The sequence below is a fragment of the Rhinolophus sinicus genome, linkage group LG15, assembly GCF_036562045.2.
Source record: "Rhinolophus sinicus isolate RSC01 linkage group LG15, ASM3656204v1, whole genome shotgun sequence".
In the NCBI taxonomy this organism is placed as follows: domain Eukaryota; kingdom Metazoa; phylum Chordata; class Mammalia; order Chiroptera; family Rhinolophidae; genus Rhinolophus; species Rhinolophus sinicus.
In genome coordinates this window covers 13,712,015-13,724,186 of record NC_133764.1, presented here as the reverse complement: position 1 = coordinate 13,724,186, position 12,172 = coordinate 13,712,015, and the positions used below count along the sequence as shown (strand labels likewise).

Here is a 12,172-nt window from a genome sequence, read left to right as displayed (position 1 = left end):
TACATGAGAATACCTTTAGATAAAACATTTTTAAATAGTTGTTTTACCATTTTGAAGAGTAAAAGACAGGTTTAATGGGAGCCCATGTAGATGTGAGCCAGGCTGTATAAGGTGAGTACCTTCCTGCCAGCCAGCTTCATGAAGACGGAGATGCCATTAAGACTTAGGAATCCCAGCAAGTCCTTATTAGTGACAAGCAGTGCAACAGTGAACAAAGGCCCAAATGAGATGGGTGTCCATATGGGACATCCAGGGTGACTCTAGCATGCAGAATGGGAAACTGAAGGGGTTAGACCAGGGGGCCCTCTCAGTTCTGTGAGCTAAAAAAGCCATGAGTTTGGATGAGAAAGATCCCATGGGAAGTAAAGAGACGGTTCTGAAAAAGATAACAAACAACAGGGCGAGCTCCTGGTGGTGGCAGAGGGAACACACTGAGGATCAGGGAGAAATGATCTTGTAGGAGTCTTGATCTGATAACAAGGATTTAATCATTAGAGAGACAAACTGAAAATAAAGACCAAAAGAAACAACAAAAACAAATATCAAGAGCATCAGAGCATTGCTTTAACATTACAACAGTTTTTTAAAAAAACCTACAGTTAAGGAAACATCTTAAAAACAAAACAGAAGGTAAAGAACAAAACTTCTGGCCTCAGATGTCTTTGTTTTAATGTAGAGAATGGTATACACATCTAGAAATGGGCAATGGATAATCTTGTTCAAAAGCAGCAGCTAGAGATATAAAAGAAAGAGATGCAAAAGTCATATCACTGCAGAGATAAACTAGTCTCACTCAGCTCGAGGATTAAAACAGGTTCTTTCTCAAAAGAGAACCAAACTGACAGTGGCAAGACCCACCAGAGATGGAAACTTTATTAAGCTCAGGATTTGATGGAAGATTGCCAACGGAGAATGCTCAATACTTCCTCACCTTGCTGACAATGTCACAGCTTAAAATAAAACAAAGCAGGAGCCCGGATTTCTGCCCAGTCAATGAGATAGGGCTGACTGTTGAGGAGGAGGTGAACAGATACATCAAGGAACAAGAACTGGACATTTACTGAATGCTGACTACAAGCAAGGGGGGGAGGGTACCGTCTTGGATTTTTCTAAAGGAAAGAAGACAACAAATGACAGGTAGTAGGACACAAAACTCAAGTCTTTAGGAAAGCAGATGTCTGAATATCCAGTGAAAAAGTAGCCAATACCATGGCTTCAGATTAGAATGATCAAAAACTGTGGAAGACACTAAGTACAGTAACTCAGAGGATGAGAGGTGATCCCAAGGAAAGAGAAGGCACCAAAGCCTGGGTGAGCACAATTTGCCAAAGAACACATATGGGAGACAGATAAAGGGTAAAGTACTAACGACAAACGCAAGAGAATGAATGAGTGTAAGAAATTTAAGACTCTAAAAGACTAACATTAGGCTATGGAAAAAGCTGATGACAGACTGTCAAGTGAAAAGGAGAAACAAAAATAAAGTCCAGGGCCGGCCCGGTGGCTCAGGCGGTTGGAGCTCCGTGCTCCTAACTCCGAAGGCTACTGGGTCAATTCCCACATGGGCCAGTGGGCTCTCAACCACAGGTTGCCAGTTCAATTCCTCGAGTCCCGCAAGGGATGGTGGGCTGTGCCCCCTGCAACTAGCAATGGCAACTGGACCTGGAGCTGAACAGCACCCTCCACAACTAAAACTGAAAGGACAACATCTTGGAAAAAAAAAGAGTCCTGGAAGTACACACTGTTCCCTAATAAAGTCCTGTTCTCCTTCCCCAATAAAATCTTTAAGAAAAAATTAAAAAAAAAAAAATAAAGTCCACATGCAGAAAAAATTAGAAGGAAATAAACAAAATATTGACAATGACTGGGTTTGGGTGGTGGATTGTGGGCAACTTTTCTTCTTACTCTACTTTCCAAATTTTCTTTGGTAAGCATGAGTTGTTTGTATAACATCTCATGAAGAAAGGGTACAGTCCAGACTATACACGCTCATCAAAAATGCTGACAGTATTAAAAAAGTGTCTAGAGCAATACTACTTTAGGAAGATAATGTGGGAAAAAAGGCAGAACTGTTTATCTGTTTCTACTAATGACAGTAGAATAGCTATCATTAAGTAGAACTAAAATCCAAGAAAGGTCTCGAAAGCATAAGAATTACTTTTAATAGACTGAAATCTTCTAGACCAAAATTACATCCCAATGTAGTGACTGAAACACATAGCTAAGATCTCAGAATTAAGTAGTAATCTCTAAAAAGTCACAGGGAGGGAGCAAAGTACCTTAAAGCCTTGAGAAGGACTCATCCTGTACTGATTTTTCTAAATGGGGAAAAGAGAAATTCCCAAACAACAAATTGAAAAGATTAATGTCAATCCCTAAAATTTCTTAAAAAGCAGCGTATCAGACAGAATCTATGATCCTTTAAGAAACCAAGGCTCTCCCATAGAAAATGATGTGAGTTCACAAAGAAGCAAGCCACACAAACCTCATTTCTTTTTGTGGTGTCATGAGCAGGCCAAGAAATTCAAATAACACCATAGATGGTGTTCTGTCTCGAGATCATTAAGGCACGTAACCTAGGTCCTCATGCCAATCAAGTGACATGTAGATCTGATAAGGCTTACAATTCACGGATCTATGTTTCATGGCACAATATGGGACTACCCTGTTCGACATTTAGCCACGACTGGAAGGAGATGCTGAAGCCAGGCACACCAAAGTGACGAGCATAGCTAAAATGTTAAAAGGCACAGTTAAGATGACAATGAACCCAACAGGTTGAAATGGAATCTTAAAATTAACAAGATGTAACTTGATAGGGATAAATAAGAAGGTTAATTTTTAAACAGTGCCTCAAGTACAAGACGAGAAAGACTGTCTTAATGGGTACAGTTCCTGGGGGAAAGACCGGGGTGCTTTGGTTGACTAGAAGATGGGTACAACATTATGAAATGGTGAGGACAGAGACTGTGGTAATAGTTCCGCCAAACTCTCCATGAATCCAACCATATCTGGAATCTACACCTCACCTTACATTAAATGTCCTTATGAAGAACATTTAAAAATTGCAAAGAGTCTAGAAGAGGGAGACCAGAGAGTCAAATCACATAAATCACATAGGAACTAGTCTTTGTGTGAATGAAGAAAGGGCTTAATGTTGTTCTAAGGGTCCACAGTAACTGACAGAAATTACTAGAAAGCAATTTCTGTTCAACACAAGGAACATGTATCAATATATATCCCAAACCAAAACTGATGGCTTCATAAATAGTTGTACTGCCATCGCTAGGAAACGTTCAGGCAGAAGCCAAAAGGCCACTGGGAACTTTGCCAAACGGCCTGCAGTGCTGGAAGGAGGTGGACTTTAATGACCCCAAAGGTGCCTTCCAACCCCGAGAGCTTTGATTTTGGGGATAAGGAGACTGAAGCTGCCTGACACCAAGTTACTCAAGAGCAGCAGCACGTCACTATTCCTGCAAAATAGTCCAGTGCAACATTTCCCAAACTCTGGGCCAGAATGCTGGCAGGTCAGGAACACGGACTTCGGTTAGGCCAGGCTTCAAATGCCAACATTGCTACGTTCCTAGCTGTGGGCAAGTTTCTCAACCTCTCAGCACCTGATTTTCCCCATCAGTAAAACAGAGATGATAAATACCTTCTCTTCACAGGACTGTTGAAAGGGTAAATTAACCACATAGCAGAGTAGCACATAGTAAACATTTATCAATAGGTATATTATTGTAATTGGTATCAGGAAGCAATAACTTGATATCTAGTGTGGCTGTAGGAGTTAAGATGTTTATTCTAATGTCCCCATTCACCCAAGAGGCTGGGCCCTTTAGATGACTACTTGGAAGATGGAAAACTTCCAGATGATGGTAATAATAACTAACGTTTATTGGGGACTTACTGAGTGCCAGACACCACTCTACCAACTGTAACATTCTGTTAGAGCCTCCCAACAATCCTAGGAGAACTGCTGGTATCTGCCATTCCAGATGAGGAAACTGAGGTTCTTAGGGGCTAAGGAACTTGTCCAAGGTCACAGAGCTATTATAGAAAGTGACAGGTCAGGATTTGCACATGGGCAGTCAGGCTTCAGAACTCACACTTTTAACCACAATTATCAATGGTTCTCAGTCTTGACTGTACATTAGAAATACCTAGGGAGATAGAAAAATATCTCTGGGACCTATCCCCCCGCCCCCGCCCCCCCCATCTCCCATTCTAATTTAAACTGATCTGGGATAAACAGCAGGGTTCTCCAGAGTTCAGGAACACTACCCTAGGCCATGCTGCTTCCTGGATGAAAAACAGGGTGTAATAAGCAACTTGCCCCAGCTGACATCCCGGAAGATCTATTGCTTTTTAGGAGGACATATCTTTAGAACCATGAGCTCGGGATTGTTTTTCTAAAAAAAAAATTAAAATTAAAAAAACCATTTAACCCCCAAAGTGATCCCATTCAGGTAGATATCATATTCCCATTACTCAGACAAGGAGACTGAGACCTAAAAAGGTTTAATAACTTGCTCACATTCACAAAGGAACTGAGACTAGATTCCAAGAGGGCTTTCGCACCCTAAAGAGCTCCAACAGAGATAGGAAAGAAATTTGAGTGGGTGATTAGGGATACTTCACAGAGGAAATGACATCTGAACCAGACAAAGCATGGGGTAAGGAAGGGCAAAATCAGCGGGGATAAAGTCAGGAAGATCAGAGGCAAGACGTCACACGGAATATTCACGGGACTAGAAGTAAACAGGTGTGGTGAAACTGTCCTGCTTGCAAGGTGGAGTTATGAGAGAGGTTTGAGAACTCTGCTTGGGCCCAGACTACGCAGGCACACGAACGGCAAGCTGCACAGCTGTCCTTGGCCTTCACAGGACTTCTCCTGAAACAGAAGGCTGCTCAGGCAGATGCCTGGAAACTCAGCCTGCAAAGGAAGCAAGGTCATATTTCCAACTTGAAATCATGATGCAGGAAAAAGAGTAAAGCAGCATCCAGAGTTGAGCTCTGCATCTAAGCTACTTCATCCACTGGGATGGACTGAGCAGGTTGGGTCTGCGCTATCATATCACATATTATAAGGTAATAGAGCAAAGCAGTTAAGAGCAAGGCTTTAGGGTCAGATAAACCCAGGTCTAAACCCTGACTACTTTTACTAGCTATGTACCAACGGGCATTCAGGAAACTTCTCTGAGCCTATTTCTACTTCTTTGTAAAATAGGAATAAAAAATATATTCCTCATCGTGAGAAAGTAATAAGAAATGAACATGCAACGTGCTAATTAAAATAGTGCCTGGTAAGAGAGCACATTCCCAATAAATAGAGACTATTTTTTCAGTCATTCAACATGCAAGCCTAGAGAAACTCACACAGATGAGTACAGACCTTTAACATGCATTCAGGTCTGCCTATTAAGCCCTTCACAAATACCCAAGTTTGTAAATACAACACAGGGAGACCTTTTGTATTCATGGATTTATATTAGAGTGGAATAATAAATTAGGCAATGAACTCACTAAAATAGTAATAACTTTCCCTTTTATTTATAAATTGTTTCAGAAGACTGGGGCATATTACTCTTTATAATTCATGGTGAGTTCTAGGAAGCAAAATTCCCTAACAAAACACAAAAATTAAATAAAATCACAAGCCTGTATCAACAGAAGTATTGATGGCTTTCCCTCACCAATCTCAATATTGTTCTGATTCCCCGAAAAGAAGGTCTCACTGCGATACACGTCCACTACGTTTAAAGGGAAAGAAAAATTAACCCTTTTGTGATAAAAGCAGAAAATGAGTAAGAGTCTATAGAAGGACAGGTTCTAATCTCAGCTCTGCCACTCACTGGGTGACTTGCTCTGGGCCTCCTCTGATAAGACAATCTCTTTTTTTCCAGCTCTAACATCTGAGACACAGTTAACAGCAGCTCGACTTGAAACAGGTCACCTCAGAAATGGAGACTTCACAAGTTCCCTTCCTTTGGGAGTATCTGGATGACTGGCCATGCGAGGCAAGGCCCGAAGCACAAGGCCAAGCAGGGAAAAGTTATTTTCTGGAGAAATGAGGGAAAATTCCCCCGAAACACCCCGTACCTTTCTTCATCATGTCTCGGTCCAAGGCTACATTTCTTTGGGCAAGATTTACTTCTGATCGAAAATGGAAGCGCTTGGCTCGCTGTTCTTTCTTTTCAATTGCTTCCTAGACGGTACGGAAAAAGCCATGTTTCAATGGACGAGGAAAGTTGAATCACACACACAATCACAAACACAACATAATGCATCAGTGACAACTCTAAAATAAATCAGGAGAAATAAGCAACAATGTACCTTTAATAATTTAAAAACTGGATATTCAAAGTCAATTACTAGGATGGCACACACTAATGTTGCTATAATTTGCAATAATCTTCATGATGATTCTATGCCTATCACGGTGTCTGGAGAAGCATAGGAATTCCGTGAATATTTGTTGATTCAATGAGTAATAAATGCTTTAGTTCTCTGACATTTCGTTTATTATTAGCAATCAGTCTTTGAACAAATTACAATTAAACAATCTCAACTTCCCAATTTTCTAGGTGCAGAAACTGAGGCACAAAATAGTTAAAAGGTTTGCGGGAGGTACTTCAGCTAGTAAGGGGGGGCAGATCTTCTGATCTCAGTGCTATTTCTAGGAGCCCTACCACCACCCCCATTTCACACTGTCTGCATGGTAATCACACCTATCACATTCTTCCACATTATGTATGCCTGAGCAGTCCACTCCCTAAGGCTTTTTCCTGGTTTAAAAATAACATTGAGGCAAAGAAACTCTGTCTTCTATTCTAGGCCTGTGTCTATGGAATTGCCAGTTTGCATCCTTAAGTGACAAGAAGCATTGACGCTTCACTGAAAAACAAAATAATCAGCTCCATAAGTTTTTTTCAAGAGCTAAAATAAATCGGGTCCAACTGTGGGTTTCGGATAGCTCTTAGGAACCCTTCACTAGCTGTGTATTAACTTTGCCACACTAATTGAAGGTCTGACTGTAGAAAGCTTGTGGGGATTGGTAAAGCAGCAACACTTCTGTTATTTCCCAACAGTTATGCTAATTTTCTTCACTTAAGTCTTCCCAATTAATCTACCTTCCTTTAGCCATAATTTAAGTACCAATTCTGGGATTACTACCCTTTCCCCCATATATCTGTTTCATATAATGGCAAACTGCGTAGGATTAAGAACAGTACAGTCCACTTCTTTTTCAATTACAACAGGAAAACATCTTCATTTTATTTTCTTGTCTAAAAGGTCATTTTTTTCTTTTGACCTTTAAGCCATCTGACAGACTGAGACCCAGATAAAACATAAGCATGACATATTTATTTTTATTTTTGCTTTTATACATCCAATATAGCAATAGAATGCTATTATTCATGTTTTGTTTCATTTAAAGTGGAAACAGTATATGCACTTTTAAAGAAGGGACATAGCATAAAAAAAGCATTCCCAGTGCGGAACCTTTCCTTGGATGTGGTTACGCAGTCACCCTGGTATTGTGATTTTCATCTTGTCGTGACTATGAGAACAAAATACTGCCCAGATGTTTTCAGAATGCACGAAGGCATCATTGTACAACATGAAATTTAAGTTACAAATTTTCAATTCTGCAGCAAAATAGGAGGTAAAGAATAACTGCAGTTCCACAAGTCCTAGGGACCAAGTTCACCGCTTCTCAAAATGAATAAATAAATCCTGGTCTGTCTCACCTTGGAGGTGACATCGATTCCGGTGATGAAGCTGCCAGCCTTATTTTCGTATCTTCTGCTCGTGTCCTAACACAAGGGAGAAAGGTATGAAACGTTTACGCTATTGAGGAAAATCTCATAATAAAAGACAGCTGATGCCTTTTGAATAGTCATTCGCTTCAGCAATCCTTCCCCTACCCTCACAACTCTTATTATGAGGAAACAACATCCCAGGGACTCTATGGTAGCCATCAACCACTTTAATGAGAAGTCTTTTCTAGATCAGAGCCTGTGCAAAACCTGAAGTAATTCCATCTATTGAAAGTACCTGTGTAAGTGAAAATCTAGAGGCTTTCGTGAAAACCGTCCATGATGAGGCACACTCCTCTCTCCAACCCAGACAGATCAAAGTCATCAGGCCAGGCCACCAGGTGGAGCACAAGCTCTCACCAAAACGCAGAAAGCCCGGACTCACCCAGGCCTCCACGGGAAAACAGCACAGTGCAATGAAGAGGGTGGGATCTGGAAGCTCAGGACTCAAGTCGCAGTTCACAGATTACAGGACACTGTGCAGTTTCCTTTGGCCTCTCTGGGCCTAGGTCTCCACCATGGTATCTAGGCCTTCCTGACCTCTTTTACTTGGGCTGCAGAACTTTCCATTTCTCCAACAAAACAATCTTGTTCCCATCGCAGTCTCTGTGCTTACTGTTGCCCTTGCTGGGAACACTCTCTTCCAAATCTGCACATGGTTGACTCCTTTTTGTCGTTTAGGGTTCGGCTTAAATGTCACTATCTCCGAGGACTTCCCTGACCATCCTATCCCATTCTGCTGCCCATTTTGCACCCATCCCCCTTCACTTTCGTTCCCATTAACATGTTTTATTCTCTTCATAGCATTTACCACTATCAGAAATTGTTTGTGTCCCTCAACTGGAACATAAACTCCAGCAGGGAGTTTGATCTTGATCAAGTGCCTAGGATTGTGCCAGGCACATAGTGAGGGATGCAATAGATAAATGTTAAACTGAATGAATAAAGGGATGATATCGACTTCACAACTGCAGTAATATTTAAATGATACAATGTAGTTAATGGGAAAATGCCACTTTGTTCATTGTTGCTACCAGAATCATTATCATTTGCTATCTTTAGTGATCCCACCTTCACCTCTCCCCCATTTCAATTTAAAAGCCTGTATGCTGACGTGGTAAAAAGTAGTTTGTGTTGGGTGAGAAATTAAGTACTTGAGAAGAGCCATGCGGGTCTGAGACCACCCATAAGAACCGGATATTGGACCACCAAACCACAAGCAAAACACCTCTCAGTGTCTCCATTGTGATTAGAAAAACAGACCAAGGACCACTGCTGTTCGCTGATGTTCTGGGCTTATTAAGGGTCAGATGCTGGGGCCACGGTGTAGGTGCTACATAGCAGTGGGGCTGCATGGGGGACAAGACGACCCTCAAGCCACAACAGAAACACTGAGTTCCTGCTGCTGACAAGTCCAACCCTTCCAAGAGAAACCCGCGAGTGCTAGGTTTTACAGACACCAGCTCCACCGGAGCACGACCCACAAGGAGGGCTGGATGCTGGCGCCACAGTTCCTTCTGGGCCGCTTTTGGTTCTGTTCCCGCCTGGGGTTCCCCCTTTATCTCAAGCCCCTAGACAATCCCGGCCCCTCCTCAATCACCCTCTTGCACAGACTCGCTCAGAGGGGCAGCGAAAGGGACGTCCTTAAGTACCCTCCAGCTCTACCCCACCTCCTCCAGCCCCCTCAACACCCATTTCCGGGCGCCCCAGCGTCCTTTCTCTCGCTGCGGGTCTCGCCTCCAGCCTGGAGCCCCCTTCCCCCACCCCCGCGCTCTCCCCCCTCGCTCCCCTTCCCCTGACTTTTCCCCCAGCCCGGGCGCCCGCCGCCTCCCCTTCCGGCCCGCTTCGGCGCGGGGCACTCGCTCTCTTAGCGACCTCCTCCTCGCCCACCGTCCCCCGCCCGTACCGGGATCAGTTCCTTCAGCGAGCGCCGCACCGGCACGATCTCCAGTTCGCCCTCCTCCACCTCCATGGGCTCCGGCTCGCCACGCTCCAAACCGGAGTCCGCCTCAGGCGATGGGAGCCCCAAGGCCGGCCCCGCTGGGGCCTCCGCCTTCACCGACACTCGCAGGCCCCGTACGGCCGCCATCGCCGCCCGCCGGCCGCACCACTGAGAGCCCGCCCCGCACACCCGCTGGCTAGAGCGCCGCCGCCACTGGCTACAGAGCAGCCGCCGCCGCTACCTAGAGCGTCGCCAGCTTCAGTTAGAGGCCCCTCCCCCTTTAGCGCTGCCGCCCCCTGGTGGCAGGAGGAACCCGGGCAGGCTGGAGCGGGACCTGGGAGAGGAGGAGGCGGGACCGAGTGGAGACGGGGACGGGCCTGTTGGAGGGGGCAGGGCCTGGAGGAGATGGGTATTTTCTGGGCTTAGAAAACAGTTACGCCTAGAACAGTAAGCCTGTAATGAAAGCTAACTTTACTAAGGTCATTACGTGCCAGTGACTGTTACAAGCGCTTGAATGCCTACAACAACCCTATGAAGTAGTAGGTACTGTTAGTCCCCATTTTACATATGAGGAAACTGAGGCATAGAAATTTACTTAAGGTGACAGACTATTTAAGAGATAAAACCTGGATCTGAACCTAGACAATCTGGCTCCAGAGCCCAGAATGAGCTTTGGTCTATCACCTCTAGGCATTCTGTAGGTTTACAATGTATTTGCCTTGCCAACGTTAGTCTTTTTCAGGTGTCCCGATAATTGACCCAGTATACATACACAAAAATTGAGACTTGGAGAGGGTAGTGAGCTGCCCAAAGGCCAGAGCTTAACCCTCAATTTCCTGACTCCGGAGGGCTTAGTCCATTGTCAGTTTCTGAACATGGTTTCTTGCAGACGTTTCAACAAGAGCTTGCTTGGGAGAGGGGGATTGTCCTGTAAGCTTCCAGAGGGCGCCACCGGTCAGTTTTTGCTTTGAGTCCAGATTTTGCACCTTCCTCCCTGTGTTAACTTGAGCTAGTTCTGGTCCCTTTCTGGGCCTGTCTTCCCATCTCAGGAGAGCATGGGTGGGATCCTGGGGTCTCTGAGGACCTGCCAGCTATGATCATGGAGGAACAAATAATTATAAACCAAGAGAGAGTATGATCAGCATCAAAGCTGGCTGGTTCTGCTCCTTACACCATGTGTGACCTTGGGCAAGCCACTTACCACTTCAGAATCTCAGTTCCTTCAACAGTAATATGGGACAACGTTACTCACCCCCAAAGGAGGTTGTGAGGGTTCAATGAGATAATTATATGTAGATACAGGATCGAACAGAAAGGACACAGTACATCAGTTCTTCTTAAATGTGGGCTAAATCACGGGACAAACAAGATGGAGCTCTTGAGAGGGCTAGTTTTGACAAAAGGAACACTAGTTACAAAATGGGTTTGCATGCATGGAATGCATTTGTGTGCATTTTTAAGAACATTTCAGAGAAAGTTTGTGCTTGGAGGCTAGCTTTGGACGACAGTCACAAACCCCACCATTACACGTGTTTTCTAGGCCTGAGGGGTTGGGGAATGAGGAGAGGAGGAATCTCTCCTCAGCTATGGACACCCGGAGGCCAGCAGAGAAGGCTGGGCAGGCCTCTCACCCTGCAGTGTGTGAGGAGCCTGTGGCTTGAGGACTCAGGCGCTAGGCTCAGGGAGAACCAGCTCCTGTGGCCGAGCTCTAGCTGGCAGGAGAATTAGGAACCCAGAGCAAGTCAGGGCATCAGGCTAGCACCAGGGTTCCTAGACTTCCGTCAGGAAAGCCCTTCATGTCTGTCTCTTTTCAGTCACCTGACTCACCACCCGCCCCCCTTTCCTGTCCTCGGTGCAGCCTGCTGAAGTGGGGCCATGGAAACAGAAGTGGTCAAAAATAATTCTCGAACAAGTTGAGGGCCATCCCGGTGGCTCAGGTGGTTGGAGCTCCATGCCCCTAACGCCGAAGGTTTGATTCCCACTTGGGCCAGTGGGCTCTCAACTACAAGGACGCCGGTTCGACTCGTTGACTCCTGCAAGGGATGGTGGGCTGCACCCCCTGCAACTAACAAAGGCAATTGGACCTGGAGCTGAACTGCGCCCTCTAAACTACGATTGAAAAGACAACAACTTGACTTGGAAAAAATCCTGGAAGTACGCACCATTCCCCAATAAAGTCCTGTTCCCCTTCCCCAATAAAATCTTTTTTTAAAAAAAGTTGAAAAACATGACTCCCCAATATGAAATGAACACATGTCAAAGCTTTTATTCATTCATTAGGGGATGAAGACCGATAAGATATTAAGACTGGTTCAAAAAAGAATTTGGGAATGAATACAGAGTTGGTCAGTCAAAAGAACACAGAAATTAATGTAACAACACAATTTAATGTCCTACAAGGCAAAAA

General features: G+C 44.4%; 1 protein-coding gene across 1 annotated transcript in view; it reads right to left on the bottom strand.

Moving 5' to 3' along the window:
* Positions 1 to 9,976, bottom strand: part of NCBP3 (nuclear cap binding subunit 3) — a 34,255-nt gene extending 24,279 nt beyond the window's left edge. Inside the window, exons 1-3 of the mRNA XM_019743796.2 lie at positions 9,730 to 9,976; positions 7,755 to 7,820; positions 6,103 to 6,208 (exon numbers count right to left, since the gene is read on the bottom strand). Of these exons, the coding sequence (XP_019599355.1) occupies positions 6,103 to 6,208; positions 7,755 to 7,820; positions 9,730 to 9,912 (355 nt within the window). The 5' untranslated portion in view covers positions 9,913 to 9,976. The remainder of the gene's footprint in view (positions 1 to 6,102; positions 6,209 to 7,754; positions 7,821 to 9,729) is intronic.
* Between the last annotated feature and the right edge of the window lie 2,196 nt (positions 9,977 to 12,172).